Raw genomic sequence first — 22,281 nt, 5'->3', positions numbered from 1 at the left:
ATGTGTATATATATATATATAAAATGTGTATGTGTTTGTATATATACATATATATATACAATGGAGTATTACATGGCAATGAGAAAGAATGAAATCTGGCCATTTGTAAAAGTGGATGGACCTCGAGGGTGTCATGCTAAGTGAAATAAGGCAGAGAAGGACAGATACCATATGTTTGCACTCATAGGTCTAACAGGAGAACAGGAGAAACCTAATGAAGGACCATGGAGAGGGGAAGAGGGAAAGAGTTGGGGAGAGAGGGATGCAAAACCTGAGAGACTATTGAATCCTGAAAATGAACTGAGGGTTGAAGGGGGAGGGGGAGGGGGGGAAAGAGGTGGTGGTGATGGAGGAGGGCACTTGTGGGGAAGAGCACTGGGTGTTATATGGAAACTAATTTGACAATAAACTACTTAAAAAAAAAAGATTGAGAGACAAGAAAAAAATAGCCCAGAATACTGTTTTCTCTGCATGTCAGTGATTCTAGTTCCCCCGGATTTTGTACATTTGCTAAGGGGCCAGTGGGTTCTTTTGAAGAATTTGTACAAATGCCATGAAGTACAACTATAATCATGTTGCTTCTAATATCCTGTTTCTTTTCATGGGGGATCTAATGGCACGGCGTATGAGCACTTCTCCTGGACCCAAATGAGGAAGGCTCACTCTGGCTTTGGTGAGTTTGTTCCAAGAGACTGAATGTTTATTTCCTAAATTTATGTTAAAAAAAGCCTTTGGGCTTTCTATTTTAGGAGCAGAATGAAGAAACTGCCTGATCTCTCTTCTTGGTATTTTACAAGCTTACTACTGAGAAAATGAACAACTTCGTGGGCAAAAGAAAAAGGTTTACAAGCACAAAGGACTTGATTGGAACTGCAGAAGGTACTTGATAAATTAAGCATTTGATACATTTTGTTAAAAGCAAACTTTGGGGATGCAGAGGAGCAAACTAGTATAGGTTTGTAGGGAAACGCAGATGCAAAAAGACCATCGCAGTGACTTTAGCTTTGCATCTTGCTTTCTGCAGGTATATTCGTCATATTACTTTATTAACAGATTTAGCTACATATACATGAAAAGGAAACCCCAAGTGTTCAAAGGTTCAGTTTGGGTAATTAGTCAACCTAATTTGTTCTCAACTTCATTTCCCCCTTTTAGGGAAAGTTTTCTTAAGAATGAGGATCATATTTGCAAAGTTTCTAAATGATGCCCACTGTGATCATTCATTCTTAAAATACAACACAAACCGATAGCTACAATGCTTTTTATTTTAACAAAAAGGATATAAGGAGGGTGAGAAAATGGGGGATGGTAAGATAGGATGTAAAGTGTGGGGGCGTGTCTGGACACCACCCCTCTCTTCCTGCCCCACACCCAAAAGTTATTAAATAATTTAAAGGACGCCATTTACAGTACCAGAACACCATCAAAATAATTTTTTTTATCAGGGTCAAAAAATACAGTGATTATGAATGTGCCGTGACCAGTTACGGAATTTTACAGGTAACATAACTACAGTCAGCAGTCCAACGGCATGCACAGTGCCTTCAATTAATGCACTTGAGCATAATTACATTTCTGGCAGGGTCCACACCCCCAAGAAAAGGCAAAGCTAAGCATTTCATTTCTACATTCTAAACTCTGCAATCACAGAGCCCAGTTTAAAAGAAAGTCACAGTGGATAAGAGATGCCTATAAAAAATACAAGGTGTTCCTTTCAAATCAGAGGCATTGTGGGACTACATTCATTTCTTTTACAAAATGCTATTTAAAAAAGGACACAGAATCCAGTTCGCGTTATGCTACAGACTTAGACAGTGGGTAAGTGTATTGCATGTTTTGGTAGTCGGTCTTCAGGCTTCCTTCCATTTCCCCCCAGAGCCCCAGGTTCCTTCTGGGTGAAACCCGTGAGTCCTGAATAAACACACAACTGGGTTTGCATCTCTCTCCTTGAATGCTGCAGACTCCGGAGCCCGCAAGTCCTGTACTCTACCATCAGTGACCACGATCTTTTCTTTAGCTTTGTACACCTGTTCTTGTACAACCGTGCATTGCACAAACGTACAATACTGGCTTTAATCTATACAGTTTCTATAATAATTATGGAGTAAAATAAGTTAACTTTTCTAATGAGAATAGCTGACGGGCAGCATACATCTTTATTTTACATTTTTAAAGTCTCTGCAGGCATCTACTTTGGTTAGTTATCAACAATCATAACGTAAGCACTGATCAGAGAACTGAGCAGCGTTCCAATAACATTAACAGATATATTATTTCTTTTCAAAATACCGGGAAAGCCCAGCTTTAAAATATTATTAAAATGTTCTAACATTTACACACTATGAAGAGTTAGATCTAATAAAATAAAAATTTCTTCAAAAATAATCTTGCAGTGCTCTTTTAGGCATGCGGACACGTTATCACCAAACACCCACACCTTGAAAATAGGGCTGTCACAGAGTCACACGCCCCAGCTCACACGCGCTCACACACACACACACACTCCCTGGTACAGACTAAAAAACAAGACACCCACACCCTCGTCCCATGTGTTGAAAAAAATCAATGGTTTTTGCAAAGAAGTCTCTCCATGTCTATCTGTCCGACTGAAGGTTCTTCATGTAGACGATGAAGGATCAGCTGTGGAGCGCGCCCCGGCCGCCGGCAATGCACCAGCCCTGCAGGCCTTCAGCTAAAACGAACGAGCCTGGCTTTTAGCCTCATGTCACCTGCTTTCCCACGTCTCCGTAGTAGGCCTAGAATTCTCCTCTTTCTCCCGAGAGTCCTGTATTTGTATGCATCACTTTTAGCCCTTTTCTTTTCACATAGGTTAATTAAAAAATTCCTTCTTCGTACGATTAGTGAGGGAGGTGTTGGCAGCCATTTAAGATCTTTTTCTTCTTCTTCAGATCTTTGATTCTGATACAGGTTTGACGTTAGTTGTGCCCGTGGTCGTGGAAGAGTTGTCCGGGAGCTGCAAGGGTTCGTAAAAGGTGCTCGCTAATATTCGTCATCATCTTCAGCTTCGGGTCTTCCCTAAATGGCTGAAGCTTCTCAGAATCCAGTGCTCACCAGATTTCCAATCGCGCTGGCCTGTGCTAGCAGCTGGTATGGCTGCACCGTGCGCAGAGACTCTCGGATCTCTAGATTCAGCTCCATCAGTTTGTGGCTGGCTTCCGACAGGTCCAGGTCAGAGCCTATGACCGCGAAGCTCCCCGTCTGGCCCAGCGTCTGGTGGTGGAAGTAGATGTGCAGCAGCGTCTGCACCGGGTCGTCCTCACAGCTGCCAAAGATGTCGTTCGGCCACAGAGATCTGAAATACACGATAGGTTTAAGGCCTGAGACGCCATCAGGCAACTATTAACATTCACTACGTTTTAAATTAACACCTAGAATGAAACTTCCTTGTGGATCATCACACTGAGGATCTGCTTTCATGTTAGAGCAAACGTATTACTCAAAGTATCCGGGAGGGTGAGCAAACTCTATAACTGGTGTCACTTCTGGGACAATGGTTGGGGAAAAAACCGAGACGCTTCCAGAGACGCACTCCTGGTGCATCAAAGGGAAAACCCAACCCAGTCGCTGTAAAACGTCAGTGCAGGTTTGGAGGCCTCACCCCTTGAAATCCCTTCACACTTTACCTGAAGGCTTTTACTTGTGCCACAGCTGAAATAAACTCCTTATTTTTCAAAGTTTCAATTAAAGAATGAATGGCAGTCTCTATGGTAGTTTGTGCAGCTTTGGAAATGTCAATTTCTTCACTTTCTGACACAGACTCTGCCTCTTTGAGGATATTTTCCAGTTGGGCAAGTTCCTCGGACATGTTGATGACCTAAAACAAATGAATATACCTTCAAAGAATCTATTTGTATATTCAGTCACAGAGAGCATTTAACTGGCTGTGAAGACAGATCTGACCGGAGGAGGAGGAGCTTCTCAAAGATCTGCAAATGATGAGCTTACTGGTTAAAGGCACTTAATAAATAGTTCAGATTCTCTATTCAGTGGGGATAAATATTTTCAGCCACCGAATAGTAGTCTTTAAACATTAAATAACAGGTTAGAGAGGCCCCTGGCTGGCTCAGTCAGTGGAGCCTGTGACTCCTGATCTCAGGGTTGTGAGTTTGAGCCCCACACTGGGCACAGAGATTACTTTAACAGGTTATGATAAATGTTTATGATAGTTGTAATAAAACAGGCTGTAACCAATGTCTGGTATTTTTTATTTTTCTAATGTTTGTATTGGTTAGTAAATATTTACTGCTGGGGGAGGGAGAGATTGAATTTTTTTGACAGCAAAGTCTATATTTTAAATGGTTATTTACCTTTTAAATATTATATATAAAAATCAGCATGTATTTTATATAAGCCAGTATGTATTTTTTAATTGATTTAACCATTTAACAAAAGCTAAAGCATTTCTGTTTCAGTACCAGAGTTGACAAAGGGGAAAAAAGACTAAAGTCACCACCTTTGAGCCTATTCATTACATGATTCCGGACGTTCAAAGTGTTTTTTACATGTCGATTCTTATGTGCATCACTAGAACTACAAATATATGGACAGGATGTTTGGGGGTGGGGGACGTTCATAATTCAACTTATGTCTTTATTGACTTGATGGGCTTTTTTTGACTTTTGGTTACAGATGATCTGTTGTGGCTGCTGTGACCTTTAACCTTTCAAGGCCAGTGGCTACCTGCTGTCTTATTTACTGAAAGGTCCCGAAATAGCCCATCGTTTGCTAAAAAGACGATTGTGGAAAAAAGGTTGCACTGTAAGTGACTCTTGACATAATCTCTCCTACAAAGAATATATGTATTATATTTTAATATTCTAGAATGAGTTAGTGATTCCTGCTACAACTGAATATTTACCTCTGCCTCATTTTTTATTGTGTTTACTTGGTTGATCAGTTTACAGTAGGCTTGGAACAGAAGCAGCAACTGAAAATGCAGTTTGTAGAGCCTTCGACAGAGCTCCAGTCCCTAGAAGTAAATAACACGGTGTTAAATTCAGATGCCATTTTCTGTGAGGTTTGATTAGACAGTATATTTCCAATAAAAATGTATAAGTAATTATGTTAAAATTATCTTGGCATTTATTTCTCTGCAGTAAGCAAGTTAATATAGTGTGAAGCTGATGAAAGATGCTTTGAAGATTGGGATTAAAATATAAATTAAAAAATTGTTGGTTACATAATTCACTTAGTGTGAAGCACATTTTCACATTAGACAAATTTTTTAGCAAGCAATATACAGAATGCTTTATAAAGGATTCACTTTGGGGCGCCTGGGTAGCTCAGTTGGTTAAGCGGCTGACTTCAGCTCAAGTCATGATCTCCCAGTTCATGGGTTCATGCCATGCGTCGGGCTCTGTGTCTCCCTCTCTCTCTGCCCCTCCCCCGCTCACACTCTGTGTTTCTCTCAAAAATAAACATTAAAATTCATAATGGAAAAAATGTACAAATGCAATACTTTTGCCCCATCGAGATGTTCATCTCCCTGCATTTATCAACAAAAGCTTGATAAAGCAAAGTAAAACTGGACTACCTCTTAGAAATGAAGCCATTTTTCTCAAAAAACAAAAACAAAACCTTGTAATCTCATTGAAATGAAACAATGAAATTAACAGATGCACTTTGACTATAGATGTACAAAAAGGCGACTGCAAGTCGTACACACTAAGGATATAATCCTCATCTTTCTAGGGCCGACACGTCATGGATTGGACGCAGCAGAACCGGGGCACACACTACTCTGAGTCGTGCAGGACACCATGCTGCGAGGTCACAGATGGCAGATGAAAGTCACTTTTGTCTGACATGGGTGAGTCTATAAATTAAGACAGGTCACTTACTGCTAGAATTTCCATTTGCTAAGCAAGAAGGAGATCGGGTCACAAAAAATACAAAGGAAGAAAAAGACCGAGAATTAGTGTAAGAAATAATTTTAACCAGGGTCACAGATGTCCCAGGCTAACTGAAGGACATTTCATTGCACGCGAAAGAAAAATTTGATATTTCCAGAACGAAACTTTTTATACACTTACTGTAACAATCCACAGTGTTTTTCAACTCTTTGCCAAATAACTAAATTACATTGAGGCTATAATTTATTTCTCATGTGAAAACTATAGAGGAGAAAATTGAACTGACGTGATCTCAGGAAAACTTGTGAAAGAAGCCAAATGTCATAAAATTTCCATTAGTAAAGTGGAAAATTTCTGATTAGAAAATAAGAAATGAATTACTGTTTCCAGAAAAGAATTGGCTGGGGTCTTAGAAATATCTAGAAGATTATCTTTGGTGTGGGTCTTCCGACCCTTACTAATTAGGTCCTATGTTGCTGTAACTGGTGCTGAGTCAGAACATAAAATATCAACAGCAGATGTGGGTTTTGAATTGCATTCCAAAATGCAACTTAGTGAGTGTCAGAAGTTCAACCCAACTAGGTTTGAGTCAAATGAGATGATGTATATAAAATACATAGTGAAACATCTAGTTTATGGTCTATTTAAAAATTTACTACAATCAAATATCTATAGCAATTTGGACCTAGTCTCGTTAGAGAAGAATGATTTCTAATTAAAATAGCAATGGCCATAACATAAATACTGCTTCTAAGAGGCCCTTTTGAAGTTTGCTTTTCTAAATAGTGTCCTCTGAAGGACTGTTTATATAACATTTATTCGTATCAATTTAGAAGGGATTTGCTAAGCAAAGGTGAACTTTAGCGCCCTACTGCTTATCATAAATTACGCGAATAGTCATTCAGTGAACACAGGTGCGGCATAATCCAATGTCAAACATATTAGCATATCTGAATTTGAGGTTCTATTTTATACAGGTTTATATGAAAAGTAACAACGATTTGAGTTTCAAATACTTTTTCTCATTTCTATTAGCATAAAAAACTGGTTCTCTATGCATACAGCCATAGTATCTACTTTTGGATGTAATGGGAAAGAAATCATGATAAAGTCTATGATCACTACAACTGGAGGAGATAACACAAATGTAACTAATACTGTAGCTCCCAATGACCAGAAATTACTCTAAATATGCAGATTTGCAGATTAAAAATGACTGACTTTTAAGTATATTGAACTTTGCAGGTATATTCTTTTTTCATTTATTTTAAAATAAATACTGATTATGCAAAAGACTGTTCTGTACAAAGTGTCCCCAGTCTCAAGGAGCTGAATGTATAAGGAGAGATGAGATATAAATGAAAGTCCTAACTGTACAGTTTTCACTTAGTAGAAAGCCTTGAGCTAGAACTGACTTACTTGGAGATGGACCTTCTTCCAGACAGATGGATGTAAGAAATCACTTAGTCTAATCACTAATTTATAGAGGAAAAAAGGAGTTTATCTTACTTGCTCAAGCCATGCAGTTACAGAGTGGCAAAGACAAAACCAAAGACTCCAAGTCTAATTAAGGGTTAATTCCTTATTTCCTCTGGTTTCTTTCTCTACCTGGGTGATTAGAGAGTTTCCTTGTGACACAGTGCAGGATTCGGAGTCAGCGTGCCTAGATTGGAATCTTAGTTCTAACTCTCTTCTTACTGATTTTAGATACATTGGATTCTCTTAGCCTCAGGTTCCTCATCTGCAAAATGGGGATAATGATAGCATCTACAAGACATACTTGGAGGACAGAGACAATGTGAAATGCATTTAGTGAGGGTACACTATTATTTTCTCAGTGTTTCATTTTTTAAAAAACTTTACATTTTCATTAATAGTACAGTAACTTTTACAGTGACAAGAAATCTTTAACAGTGTAACCAATGTTGAAAAGGATTCGAATTCAAATGTCAATGCAGAGGCCGTTAATTTATTTTTGAGGTCATCAGTTTTAATTGATCAATGGGTCTTCCCCATATGAAGCTACATTCTTATTAGAATAATTTGTAGGCTTAATTTATCCTCAATTTTTAATGTAATGTGTTACATATGTGCACTTTCCTCTAAGAAAATGTTACTCTTTTCACTGACTTTTATACTATAAAAAACTTACGATTTATCCAATCAGAATGTCACCCTTAGAAAGGCTAATAGGAATGTACACAACATTATTCCTAGGTTTGCTTTGCTAACCAGACAATTTATCTACAGAATACTAATGCAAAACACACACTTTTCAAGAGGCAGATGTAAGTGCAGTCTGACTGGGGCCGCCCAGACACCCATCACGCTTATCTGCTGACTGTTATTAAGCCTCAGTCACAAGCTGGTCATTCATTTTTATTAAAGTGAATTTTTCATTACTAAGCCAATATTTCGTTGAACCTACCTTTGACAAAGATCATTCTGATAACAAAAATGAAGAGTGTTACAAATTTTATTTCTAGGATGATCAAATAGGGACCTTGGAACATACCTGACATAGAAATATAGCAAACCTAAGAGGTCGAGACTTACCTGTGCATCTGTGTTTATCCTATACACGTCGTCCTTGGCACCAAATGTCCTCTTACAGTTGTCTAACCACTAAAGAAATAAGTAACCGTAAGTTTTAACAACCCAGTTGTACAAGGCATAATGACATTGGTAATAGAACAGCTTGTGCATAAAAATAACTTTAAAAGTTAACTTGAAATTCTGGAATTGGTTACACGCACAGCCTTCAACCTCCACTGAGCCTAATTATTTATATGCAACAAACCAGAGCAGGCTGAGAGTGTAAATAGGACCAGACGCACACACCAAGATGCTTTACTCACAGAAACACAATAAAGAGTCTGCTTTTCTAGGGACTGCCGGTGCTCCATTTCAGTACAGAGGAGTCTTCATTTTGCAGATTTTATTGGAAATCTTCACAACCTATAGCTGACCTTTGTCTAATGTAAGTTGGGGAAATGAAAGATGTGCTTCTCCTTTGGAAGCACAATTTAATAAAGCCAACCTAGAATTAACCAGGACTGTTTGCTTATCAGAAGTGTAATTCTCAGAACACTGGTGTCAGTTTTAATTAGTGAAACAGAAACCGAAACCCATTTTAAATCTTGTTTTTCCTTTTCCTTTTTCTTCCTTTTGGACAGTAATGAATGATAAACATGTTATCTCCCAAGAATATTGAATATAGAAGCCAAATGTGGTTTTTCCATATCCAGGGGCTATTCCTGAAGTTGGGTATTTATTTAAGGGAACTTTTCTTTGGTCAAATAAAAATAAAATAATAGCATTGTAATTTAGTGGGAAAAATGTTGGGAGTCCTGGAATGTCCAAGCTCCAGTGAAAGTTAAGAGCCTTCGAGTTAAACTGCTGGGTTTGGACAGTTTGGTATTGTTAATATCTGTTCTTTTTACTTCCTAGTTCTTTATGTGTGTGACAGATTAAACAGAAAACTGCTACATATAAAACAATCATCAGGAGTTTGAGAAAAACTACTAGCTACATTAAGTATTCTCTTTGAAAATATCTCAGGACCAGGCATTTAAAATGCTCAACCGTACCTTAACATTCTGCATGCAAAGAATGAAAATTAGACATCTCAGTGATTTCAAAACAATTCTTTGACCTTATGTTGCTTTTATCCCGGTCCCTCAGACTGTACAAGGCCCTCAGGCTTTTTGCTTGACAGCACCTCTGAAGAAAACATGGTAAGCTTTCCTAGGGAGATACAGCTGCTGACGGCCATTGTCAAAAGGTACCCAGCAGATTTCTATCAGCAAAATCCAGTGCAGTCTATTGTAGAATGTGCACATGAGTCTTCATACAAAATATTTAAATGTTTATACACCTAATCATCCTCGCTAATCCAGTCCAGTTTGTCCAAGTACCCTAATAAATTAGAAAAAAATAATTTCAGCAGACTATTCACTAGCTTTTTCTTACTAAACATAAGCTTTTCTCTTCTATGCCTAGTGATAGAGCATTTTAGAAGCCTTATTCAACAAGCTATGATTTTTTTTACTCTGTTAGAGGACAAGCCCCCAGCCTGTAGTCTCGTGGCTGCACACTGGCTGAACAGTGAGATCCACACGTTTCCGGCCAGCGTATGCAAGCCACAGAGGTTTGTGTATAGAATGTCCTCCAGTTTACATCCAATCAGTCTTCCTATCATAACTGTTTCTTTACTCAGGGCTCAAATGAAGGTTAAAATTGAACTGGAGAGGTTCGGCTTCTGGGCATGATGGGGTTGCCTGTATAAGGCCAATCCTCCAAGGACAACTATAGAAGCAGAACACCATTCACCAGGATTGAGGGGTGAGACAAAGCCCTGAAAGGGACTCTGCAAAGACCCCAGTGTTTAATCCAGGGGATTTGCTTATTCAAAGCTTTGCTTGAATCTAAGGCAGATAGGCTGAACAGAAAGTGGTGACCTAGGGTGTATGGGAAAATGGGGTTACCAAAGGTAGGGGGGTATCGAGGTCCAGGAGTGGAGGAAAGGGGACTGCAGACTAGAGAGCCAACCATCTGGGTGCTGCTCCCTCGGGGATTGGCCATGCCAACATTTAGCATGTGCAGGAGAGGCTAGCGCACCACCAAGCTGCATCTGGGAGGCCAAAGATGGAAGCAGAGGTTTCTGGTCTCCTGGCATTGAAAAGAACAACTTCTCGTTTCCTGCCAATATGGTCCTGATGAATATGCCCTAGGCTTTCACTTGTGACCCTCAGGAGATGCCAGGAATAATGGCAGAATGTGTTAACTATAATATTATAACAGTAACAACTATTAGGAGGGGAAACTGAGTAACAAGAAATACTTGGTTGATACAAGAAAGGAGGAAAAAAAAGGTAACAAAGAATAGATGGGCCAAGAAATGGTGAGATGGTCTCTCTGAAGGAATCATTTTTCTCCTGTATACAAATACTTGATTCAACAAATTTATTGAAAAGATTCTTTTCCCACTACATTGCAATAGCACCTTTGCTATGAATTATATATAATAGTATATATATTTTATTGGATTTTCTATTATATTCTATTGGTCTATTTGTTTATTCTTATGCCAATGATACACTCTTGAAATTTTTAATAAGTCTTTCAGATTGGAAGTTTAACTCTGCTTAGACTTTGTTGTTGTTATTCTTCATGGACAAGGTTTGGAAGACTATTTTTGTGAAGGGCAGAGAGTGAGGATTTTAGGCACTGCAAACCATTTGTTCTCTGTTGCAACTATTATAACTATGTTGCAGTGCAAAAGTAGCCATAGACAATATGTAAACAAATATGATGCCTATGTTCCAAAACAACTTACTTTATAAAAACGTGCAGTGGGCTAGATATGACCTACAGGCTATAGTTTGCAGACCTGCGTTCAAGAAGGTGGTCTGCCCTATAATTAGCTGTTTGTATTTTCATATAAATTGTAGAATTAGACTGTCAATTTCCATTCACTGACAGTTTGAGATTTTGAATGAGGTTGCATTAAATCCCCAGATCATTTTTGGGGAAAAATGACCTCTTTACACATTTGAGTCTTCTGATTCATGAACGTGGTATAGTCTCTCATTTATTGAGGTGGGCTAGAATTTCAGTAACATTTGAAGTTTTCTGTGTGGAGAGATAGCATGTCTTTGACTAGATTCATTTGTAGGTGTTTGAAGTCTTCCTTTGGAAACGGTATCTGTGGCTATGTTGCCAACCTTTCTAAAACTTAATGGCTTAAAACAACAAGACAGATCTGTGCTGGCTGGGAGCTTCTGGTCTTGCCTAGGGTCACTCACGAGTCCACAGTCTGATGGCTCGACAGGGGCTGCAAGTTCTACGCTGGCCTCACGGAAATACCTAACATTAGCTGTCAGCAGGGATGCGTCCTTTCTCCTCCACATGGCCTCTCATCCTCCAGGAGACTAAGGGTCAAATTAGTTTTCCAGAGTTTATCCGAATTGACACTTAAGACTGGCATTGACGGCAAACGCAGAAGCTGCAAGAGCCCTGAGTGCTAGTCTCAGAACTGTCCAGCATCGTTTCTGTGTCTGATTGGTCAGAAAAAGACAAGGACCTCTCAGACTTAAGAAGGGGGGGGAAACAGACTCCATCTCTTGATGGAAGGAACAGCAAAGCCATGTTGTAAAAGGGTGTGGATGCAGAGAGGCATGATTTATAGGGGCCATTAATTGTAGAAATCTACAATCTGAAGACACAAAAGCACTAACCATAATGGAAGAGACTGAGAACCTGGACTTAAAATATTAAAACTTTTGTTCATTAAAGTAAAATACCACACACCCACTAGAATGACTAAAATTTTTAAAGTTGGAAATAACAAGTGGTGGCAAAGATATGAAGCAACAGTAACTCTTATAGACACTTCTTCGGGGGTTGTAAACTGAAACAACATCTTTTCCAAAACTGGACGGCAGGACCAACTGAAGTTGAACACGTGTATACCCCGTGACCCAGGAACTCTACTCCTACGTTCTCAACAGATAATGGACCTAAGTATACAAAAAACATGTACAAGAACGTACAAGGTGGTGTTACAGCTCTCCACCCTTCTCTGTGGTTTCAGTTATCCAAAGTCAAGGGCAGATCAGAAGCAGACGGTCCTCTGACCTGTTGCCAGCAGGTCAATAGTAGTCTAACACTACGTCACAATGTGTGCGTCTTCCGTCTCTCCATCTCATCGGGAATGCATTTTATCATTTCACATCACAACAGCAAGGGTGAGTACAGTACAATAAGATATTTTGAGAGAAAAAGAGACCACATTCACACAACGTCTCTTATAGTCTACTGTTATAACTGTTCTATTTTATAATTATTGTTAATCTTTTACTCTGCCTACTTTATAAACAGGAAAAAGCATAGTCTATATAGGGTCCTGGGACTATCTACGGTTTTAGGCATTCAGTGGGGATCTTAGAATGTGTCCCCTGTGGAGAAGGGGGGAATTACTATACTTGTAAGATGACCAGATCTTGCCCCATACTGTCCTCATGTTGAAAACGCTCCTCTCTTTACTAATATGTCATTCTTTCAGTCCAGATGCAAGATTCCTTCCTTCCTCCCTTATAAAGGGAGAAAGCCTCAAAATAAGTATTTTCCTACAGCATGTTCTTGCCCTGAAAAAATTCCCCAATCTAAAACTACCATCTTGTTAAGGCCTAAGGTCACATCTCTATTTCATGGAGTTTTACTAATACAGTCCAAAGTGACCTCTCTTTGGACATCACAGTACATGGCCTGGTCTGTTAGCCTGGCACAATTCTGGAAAGTCTCTTTCACTGCCAATACTTTTATTTATAGCTATAAATTGACATTTTAATTTTGTTGCTAATTATTCATATACAGTATTTGTGCCTTATATTCTTATCTAGTATATTAAGGAAATAAGAGACAGGTTTTATACTTCCTAGACCTTTACATGTGATATTTTTTGCTGCTTTAAAAAATTTTTAAATTAGTTTCAGATGTAGAATTTAGTGATTTATCACTTCTATACAGCAACCGGTGCTTCTGACAAGTGCCCTCCCTAATCCCCATCACCCATTTAGCCCAACCCCCCACCCGCCTCCCTTCCAGCAACCCTCAGCGTGTCCTCTACTGTTAAGAGTCTGTTTCTGGGTTTGCCTATTTTGACCCCTGAAGTTCATTTGTTTTGTTTCTTAAATTCCACATATGAATGAAATCATATGGTATTTGTCTTTCTGACGGACTCATTTCACTTAGCATAATACTCTCTAGCTCACGTCACTGCAGGTGACAAGATTTCATTCTTTTTAATGACTGAATAATATTCCCAAAACGATGGAACGCTTCATGGATTTGCACGGCCTCCTGGCGCAGGGGCTGTGCTAATCCTGCAAATCTTCTCCGGATCGTTCCAATTTAGTATACGCGCTCCCGAAGCGAGCACTGCGTGTGAGGTTTAATACTAATTAACGGAAGATCCATCCATTCCAGGGGAAAAAATGTCTACTATATACAGTCTGTGTGAAAAAGAGAAAAACTTTTAAAGTTTTTCTGCCCCTGCTAATTGGAAACATTTACGCTGAGGGAACAACTGCTGTGGTTCTGCCGGGCGCGACAGGAGCCGAGGAAGCACTGCTCTGCAGCTAGTATCCAGAATCTACTATATGCTCGTTCCACCCTCTGCTCACCCACAGCCACCGCGCTGGAAGAAAAACCTCGGCTTTGACACAGGTTACGGATTTTCCGGATCACGATACCACAGTGTGTTCTTAGAAGGACAGCCCCTTTCCCCACTTGCAATGCTGACAGCAGCTATGTGGTCTCCACACTGTGCTTTCTAAAACGCTGTCGTCTTCCATTGTGTTCTTAGGTTCTTAGAGGGCTGATTTCTAAAAGCTAAGGACAGGAACTCACCGGACAGAGTTCCAGAGGACCCATAATCCTCAGTAAAACCCTGAGGCAAGTGCTGAGAGAGCGTCTTCTATCTTGGCTATTCAGCTGCCATGTTCATGTTCACATTCTGGCATCAAAAGCAAACTCGTTTTTCACGGGTTTGAAAAGAGACTGACCTGCTCAGCTGCCTCTCTTTTGGCATTGTACGTGTCCAGATGCTCCTGCAGCTCCAAGACACTGAACTTGAGTGTTTCCAGCAAACCGCATGATGTCAGCTGTCAAATCAGAAACATTGGTCCAGGTGATCTTTTTTTATTTTTTTTGATGTTTTATTTTATTTTTTGAGGGAGAGAGAGACAGAGTGGAAGCTGGGGAAGGGCAGAGAGAGAGGGAGACACAGAATCTGAAGCAGGCTCCAGGCTCTGAGCTGTCAGCACAGAGCCCAACGCAGGGCTCAAACCCACGAACCCCGAGATCATGACCTGAGCCAAAGCCAGATGCTTAGCTGACTGAGCCACCCAGGTGCCCCCAGGCTATTGTTTCCAATCACAGTGATAAGACTGACAACTTTTGGGTCATGGAATTTCTGTTTGTTGGTTTTTGGCCTCACTTCACTTGGTCCCACACTGAGGGCTGACCTCTCACTGAAACAGGGTGGGAACACAGCGGGCTTTCAGGGGTGCCACCAAAGATACCACACCTTCAAATGCTTTCAAAAACTGCCTGAGCTGAGAAATGGCATGTCAGACTGGTATATACCTGAAAGGCATACTCTTGAAGCTTCTTAAACCTTAATTCTCTAAAGATCTTAATACGTAATGTATGAGTGTATTTGAAAACAAAATGGGAAGATCAAGGAGCCCTGGTCTCCCCACGGGGGTGGGCCTACCCATCTCCCACCACAGCTACTCAAGAATCAGGGGGAAAGGTCCTATCTCTAGACCGTGACTTTCTAGCTTCCCGTCTAGGACTCTGAAGGGTGAGGACAGGCAGCAGTCAGAATCAGAGTCACAAGTCACTGCATATAATACACTGGAATTATATTTTGCTGCGTATTTCTAGTCAAAATGAAAATATAAGCCTTTACACTTCATTCTTAATTTTGGCTCAGGTCTTTTATGGTTTGTGGGATCGAGCCCTGCGTTGGGCTCTGGGCTGACAGCGTGGGGCTGCTTGGGATCCTCTCTCTCCTGCTCTCTCTTTGCCCCTCCCCCCCTCACAGATGCACACTTCCTCTCAAAATAAATAAGCAAACTTAAAAAAAATCTTACCGTTTCAGCATCCACAAAGACTGTTGGGCATTCTGAACACATCATCATCACTTCCAGTGAACTTTTAAATTTGGTACCAATGCGTTGCAGACTCTGACCAAGAAAGCTGATTGCTTTGTTAGTTATGTCTCCAAACTTTCTTTGAATTGTCTATGGAGAAAAGCGTAAAAAAAATTTAGTATTTCTTAAGAAGGCCTTTTTCATCTTTAAGAAGCATCATTTGTAATTAAGGCAAACTTTTATCTGAAAATCATTATTGTAGTGGGGTGCGCCTGGGTGACTCAGTTGGTTAGGCCTCGTGGTTCATGAGTTTGAGCCCTCTGCCAGGCTCTGCGCTGACAGTGAGGAGCCTGCTGCGGATTCCCTATCTCTGCCTCTCCTCTGCTCCTGCTCTCTCCCTTTCTCTCAAAAGGAGTAAACTTAAACAAATAAATAAATAAAATGATTACTATAGTGAAATACAGCGTTCTAAAAACCAGTCGTAAATCCATGTTTTTAGGCTTTTCTTTGGAAATGTTAATTTCACCAAAAGATCAAAGATTTACAAAATAGCACTACTGAGAAAAAGAAACTAATGATACATGCCATTCATCTCCCCACTCCTGAGATTTCTTTCATTGGGAGAGACAGCAGAATAGATGCTGCACATCACGGGAAGTAAAGTCCTTACATGTCTGAAGAAGTAGCTCTTCTAACGCTCTACCTGAAAGAAACTTGCAGTAAATGTGGTTTACTGTCCTGGGCGGTGGGCTGCCGTCTGATTTCATTAAAGTCAGGCAAATGCATTCGGGGGAATATCTTCTCAAAACTCAAGAATACTCATGAACATAAAATAATCAGATCATGCCTTTCCCACAACGAGCACTCAGTGAAGGAGCCGATGTTACCAACGGCGTGGTTCTAGGACTAGTTAACACGTATCTACATGTGCACGTGTGACACTGTTAGGTGGCGTTAGGATTCAATAGTAATAATAGCATAAGCTACAATCTCAGGCATCGGGAAACAGAATATCACTGGAAAGAAAAAAATACTAAATAGGAAACAAGGAATAGTGCAAACATTCAGAATGAATGAAATAAACACTCTAGCTAATGAACGGAAAGAACTTCCAGGAGGGAGAGACTGGCAGTCCCCGTAGTTGGGAAGCTTTGGGGAGACTATGCCCTTAGCTGGGTCCAAGGCAGACAGCATTTGCTCAGGTCCGGAGGAAAAGCAGGACATAGCTCAGAGGATAATGACTTAAACAGCATTTCTTTGTTCCTTAATTTCCCCAGCTACAGAATGCTACAAACACATCCACATTTCATAGGTCTGCTACAAGAATTAAATGAGGTAAGGCATCTAGCACCAAGTGTAGCATGAGCTAATTGAAATGTTAGCTCATAATATTATTTTTACAGTTCAGAGTAACCTTAGCTAAAATTTTTAAGGTGTGTCGAGACACAAAAATACAAGTACTTAATGATAAACGTGCATGATATTGACTGTAAGCTCTTTGAAGGCAGGGACTCTGTTTTGGGTGTTTACCCTATGGCAGCGGATTCATCAGATGTTGCTGTCAAGTTCTTGTTGCCTGGAGGGAGGTAGGTGTACTAGTCATTGTCTAAGTTACCAGCAGTTACTACATGCCACAATATAAATTTAAGTAATATCACTATCTTTGGGGAAAAGCTTTTCTAAGGAAAATCAGCGGGAATATGAAACTCTGAGATGCTAAAAGAAATAAAAATAGAAAACAGAATGTGAAATACAGACTTTAGGTCAAAACCCCAAAACTTTATCAAGTATTTGTAAATAGAAATTCAGAAAGCCTTAAGCCTCACGGACCTGAAACAGCCTTGAAAACACATGGAAAGTAAACACTGCACAGGACCCGTCGGTGTCAGACAGCATCTGATTGACATGGCAACGCCAGGCTTCCTCTTCGTCCTCATAGGCGACTGGCTGAAAGGCAGCTATTATGGCGGAAAGAAACGGTGACGGTAGAGGGGATGTCTGGGCTTCTGGAAAGCTGTCTTGCTCTTCTTCATCCTGACTGTTAATATAAACATCACAGTAACCATGATACTGTTGTAAAATAGTTTCAGTCACCCAACATGGACTATTTTTATTCAAATTTATGCATTGATTTAGAAAATGCACAACAACCTAAACCTGATAAGAGAGAGTACAATAAGCAAATCTCTGTGTCCTTTCTCTGGAATTAAGAAATTTAATTTCACATCACCACCTTAAAACAAGCCAAGTCCTATAATATGCCAGTGGTATGGATTAATTTCAGTAACTTCTGTGAGTAATTCAGATTAGAATGCTTTCATTTTAGGGGTGCCTGCGTGGTTAAGTCAAGCATCTGACTCTCAATCTTGGCTCAGGTCATGATTTCAAAGTTCAAGGTTTGGGCTCTGCATTGGGCTCACACTCACTGTGAATGTGGAGCCTGCTTGGGATCCCCCCTGCACATGCTCGCTCGCTCGCTCTCTCTCTCTTTCAAATAATCTTGAAATGAATGCTTTTGTTTTATTTTTATTATTTTTAATGTTTATTTTTTGAGAGAGAGAGGGAGAGGGAGGCAGACATAGAATCTTAAGCAGGCTCCAGTCTCTGAGCTGTCAGCACAGAGTCCAACGTGGGGCTTGAACTCATGGACCAGAACATCATGACCTGAGTCAAGGCCAGATGGTTAACTGACTGAGCCACCCAGGCGCCCCAGAATGCTCTCATTTGAAATGGTCAATTTTGGAGGTTTTTTAATTGAACAGTTCCAGACTGAATGTGGTAACATGTAAAAGGTTTTGGCTATTTGGTCAAGGGCTAGCTTAGGTGCTTAGTCCATGTTCATAGCAACTCTGGAAGTTAGGTTAATATTAGCTCAGTTTTACTATGAGGATACAAAAAGTTCAGTGAAATTAAATACTGTGCCTAGGTTATTGGGTAGAAAATGCCGCCGTCAGAATTTGAACCCAGGACTACGGGTATAAACACAATGTTATAAGCCTTGTTGCATACTAGCAGCTCAGCTATTTCACAAATACACACTATGTGCCCGGCAGTGTGTCGGGAACAGATTGGACTAGAAAAATAAGAGCTGGCCATTTCTTTTGAGGAATTTACAATCTGAACAAGTCAGGTAATACAAACAAAAATTGAACAACGAAAAGAGATGAAGGTATGTTTGGGACGGCCAGTCTACAAAGACATGTGTACCGCTGGGTCTTGAAGAGGTGTTCGAGTCAGACACTCCATAAAGAGAAGTGTTACTCAGGGTGTTAGAGTTGAGCGTGTCACATTGCAAAGCAGCTCTGTAAGACTTCACGGAATTTACAGAGCAATTCATAGGGAAGCAAGGGATCTGAGCAAAGATGGGCAAAAGATAGAAAAAAAAAAAAGCAGGCATTTGAAGTGAAAACTTAAGCGATACCTCAAAGCAGTGTATTTTTACAATGTCACTGGGGTGACTGAATTTAACAAAATGTGTCTTGGCAAGCTTAGGTCGTCACCCTTCTCTCTCTAGTAGGGATGCACTACTGTTTCAGCTTCAATGTGTGGCCAAGGTCAGTTATTTGGCTTCAACCTTTTAGAAAGCCCAATAGTTGAAGCTCTACCTCCACATCATTTCTGGCATCACGGAACTTGTGTATGATGGACGAACGAGTGATTGTACGCCATCCAAATCGGTGCGTCACCAACATTGTTAACATCTGACTGTACACTTCAAATATGGGAGAACATTCTGGATCTACTGAGAGTGAGAATCTCCTTCTGTGTTGTAGATGTTAAAACTCTATTATCACTTGAGGGGGTGCCTGGCTGGCTCAGTCAGAGCAGCATACAACTCTTGATCCCGGGGTGAGGAGTTCAAGCCCCACATTGGGTGTGGAGCTACTTAAGAAAAAAAACAAAACCTCTTTTGCCACTTGAAATATTTGATTACTAAATATTAATTTTTGTATAAAAATAATTAATCAAGGAGCCTGAAAGGATTGAATGGGAAGATAGATGCACTGATAGAGACTGCACTAAACTAGGTACCTTTATAATGAACAATATTTTGAGCAACAAATATTTATAAAATCTAAATAATGAAAGAAAAACAGATTGGGGTGCCTGGGTGGCTCAGTCAGTTAAGTGTCTGGCTTCGGCTCAGGTCATGATCTCGTGATTTGTGGGTTCAAGCCCCGTGTCGGGCTCTGTGCTGACAGCTAGCTCAGATCCTGGAGCCTGTCTTCAGATTCTGTGACTCCCTCTCTCTCTGACCCTCCCCTGCTCATGCTGTCTCTCCAAAATAAATTGAAAAGTTAAAAAAAAACAGATTATATCATAATTCTAATCATTATAGAACTATTTGGTTTACATGTTTCATAGCAGCCACCAAGATTTCTTTTAAGACTATATGTAATAGTTGATGATTCCATTTTGTGAGCCCATGAGTGAAGAAAATGCCCTTTGGGAATTCTTGAGACTCTGTGATAATATGTTTGGAATACATGGAACATGAATTAAAAAGGGGCAATCTAACATCTGACGGTACTAAGAAGCTGTCACTTCTGCCCATTATGTAAATCCAGCTTTACAAGTCTGATCGCTGACAACGAAAATGTAAAATACTGTTTTGCATGTATTTCTGACTTAGGATAGCATTACAGAAGTCATACTATGATCGTGATACTTGGCCCTGGCCATGGCCCAATATCAACTTAACAACTGACCATTGGCATTTTGCCACAATAAGGGTCGGGTCCATGCCTAAATGCACAATGCTGTGCTTTAAGAATTGTCCACTCGTTTTCTTCAAGTGAACTGAAGGTCAATACAAAAAATAAACCCATCACCGTCATTTCAGCTTTTAACATGAAGGCAGCAGGATTCTAGGCTAAGACACAGAAGTGAAAGCAAGCACGCTGGGGTCGAGGGTCCTATTTGGGAGCGGCCGAGAGAGCTAATGCCACCCCTTTCCAGTGACCGCGTGACCATCTTCTCACCTAGACAGTCCCGAGAAATCCGCCTCTTCTTCTTCGCATCGTTCGTCTAGTTCTTTCAGAGCTAAGGTGACATCTTCTTCGCAGATGGACTCAGGAGAGCTTTCAGGAGCCAGGGGCTCTGGCATGTCGCTGTCCTCCAAGTCAAGAATCCCTTGACACACCAGTGAATCCTGATGTTCTTGAATTATATAGGACCCTTCATCTTCAAAGGCGGTCATAACCTGGTCCTCCTTTAATGCTGAGCCTGTATCCTGCAAAACAATCACATTGTTAAAATCAAGTCTAAAACCATTTTTGAAAAAAGTTTTATCAACACAGAATAAATGACTATTGCCACCAATATACACTTCTCTGTATTACGTGGTATTCATTTACACTGGTTAATTTTTGGAGTTTTTGAACTCAGATGATATAAAACAGTTTAAAAAACATGGTCCCAGGTCCAAAAAAAATTTGAAGTTAGGTATCACCTGTTGCCACATAGAAACATCAAGGAGATCACTTTTCTCTTAACATGATTTAGGTGTTTACTTAGAAATATGTTCTTGGGTAAAAGATCTTCACATACATATTCTCATTCTACATAAGTAGAACTTTATTTGGTTACTATAAATCTCTCTTTTTGAAATGTAATTTCTTCATTGGGTGAATTCTGGATGGAAGGTGGGGGAAGCCGGGAGGTAATTCAGAATGGTTTACACCCCCGGGTCCCGTGGGGCTGTCCATGAATCAGGAACAGGTGTGATCAGTCAGGAGGATGCGGAACTGACACGAGAGCATGCTTACTGGTTTCTAAATGAGCTGAGCATTTGTGATGAAAGAGTTGCTTCCTAGTAATAGGAATACCTTACTTCCGGTTTGAGTACTAAGAACGCTTCATCACAGAGTTAGATTTCAGAAAACAACGGGAAAATTTTAGGCTGTTGTACTTTGAAAATTAAATGGATTACAAGCTCATTCATCAAAAAGAATGACTGCACGCTCCTCACTCGAGTGATAATACACTTGTATGTTAGACTCCAGTGGGCTTCCCTCCCTCCTCACTGCAACGTTACTGAAACAATGTTGCATATAGCCCTGCATGCACGGGAAGCCAACAGACACTGACTGACTAACCCAACTACCACTTTCCCTGAAAAAGAAAAATACTTCTAGGGTGTATACCATGATGGTGTGTCACCACTAATTTTAAGGTGCATGGACATCAGTTTACTCAGTTTCAATATAAGCACTGATGGTCTCCATTGAAGGAATAAAGGTCAGCTCCTTTATGCGCTGGGTCCTAAGTTACGCCTTAGCTGTGTGGTAGAGTTTCTTTTCTTCATGGGTCAAAGGAGAATTTTTCTTCCAAAGTATGAAAAGTAAGTGAAAAAGCCCCTGACCATAGACTAGTTTGGACCTCAGTCTACACATCTGGAAAATTCATCTATAACATTGAACAAATGAAGGATTTTGACCAGAGTCTGGGCTGGGTGCTCTGGGATGAATTAATAGCTATCTACTACAATTAATTTACAATTTAATAATGGGGTTCAGCTAATATGTGAATCAAGGTAATAGAGAGTCTGTTCAGTGTAAGGTAAATATTATGTGCACCATACAAAGGGCGCTGTTATTCAAAGAAGGGAATGGTCTCATCTGCTTGAGGTAATGGAGACTGACTAGCCCTTATGATGGGCTTTGACAAAGACGGGTTAGTGATGGTGTCATGGACTGAGTGCTTTTATCCCCTCAAAATTGTTGAAACCCCAACCCCGGAGATAT

At 40.2% G+C, this 22,281-nt stretch overlaps 1 protein-coding gene and 1 pseudogene across 7 annotated transcripts in view; both read right to left on the bottom strand.

Moving 5' to 3' along the window:
- Positions 1 to 1,247: 1,247 nt before the first annotated feature.
- Positions 1,248 to 22,281, bottom strand: part of FRYL (FRY like transcription coactivator) — a 261,750-nt gene continuing 240,716 nt past the window's right edge. For 5 of the 7 annotated variants that reach the window (XM_029946008.1, XM_029945999.1, XM_029946024.1 and 2 more), the window contains 9 exons: positions 20,518 to 20,768; positions 17,366 to 17,573; positions 15,536 to 15,685; positions 14,441 to 14,539; positions 8,430 to 8,498; positions 5,862 to 5,879; positions 4,880 to 4,990; positions 3,645 to 3,835; positions 1,248 to 3,313 (listed from right to left, as the gene is read on the bottom strand). In XM_029946008.1, the coding sequence (XP_029801868.1) occupies positions 3,055 to 3,313; positions 3,645 to 3,835; positions 4,880 to 4,990; positions 5,862 to 5,879; positions 8,430 to 8,498; positions 14,441 to 14,539; positions 15,536 to 15,685; positions 17,366 to 17,573; positions 20,518 to 20,768 (1,356 nt within the window). In that variant the 3' untranslated portion in view covers positions 1,248 to 3,054. The remainder of the gene's footprint in view (positions 3,314 to 3,644; positions 3,836 to 4,879; positions 4,991 to 5,861; positions 5,880 to 8,429; positions 8,499 to 14,440; positions 14,540 to 15,535; positions 15,686 to 17,365; positions 17,574 to 20,517; positions 20,769 to 22,281) is intronic. The other 2 variants (XM_029946032.1, XM_029946049.1) reach the window with 1 other exon arrangement.
- LOC115303494 lies at positions 13,701 to 13,814 on the bottom strand (annotated as a pseudogene).

Source organism: Suricata suricatta, chromosome 1 (genome assembly GCF_006229205.1).
Source record: "Suricata suricatta isolate VVHF042 chromosome 1, meerkat_22Aug2017_6uvM2_HiC, whole genome shotgun sequence".
NCBI classification, from domain to species: Eukaryota; Metazoa; Chordata; class Mammalia; order Carnivora; family Herpestidae; genus Suricata; species Suricata suricatta.
The sequence above is the reverse complement of the archived record's forward strand: the minus strand, read 5'-3'. Positions and strand labels throughout refer to the sequence as shown.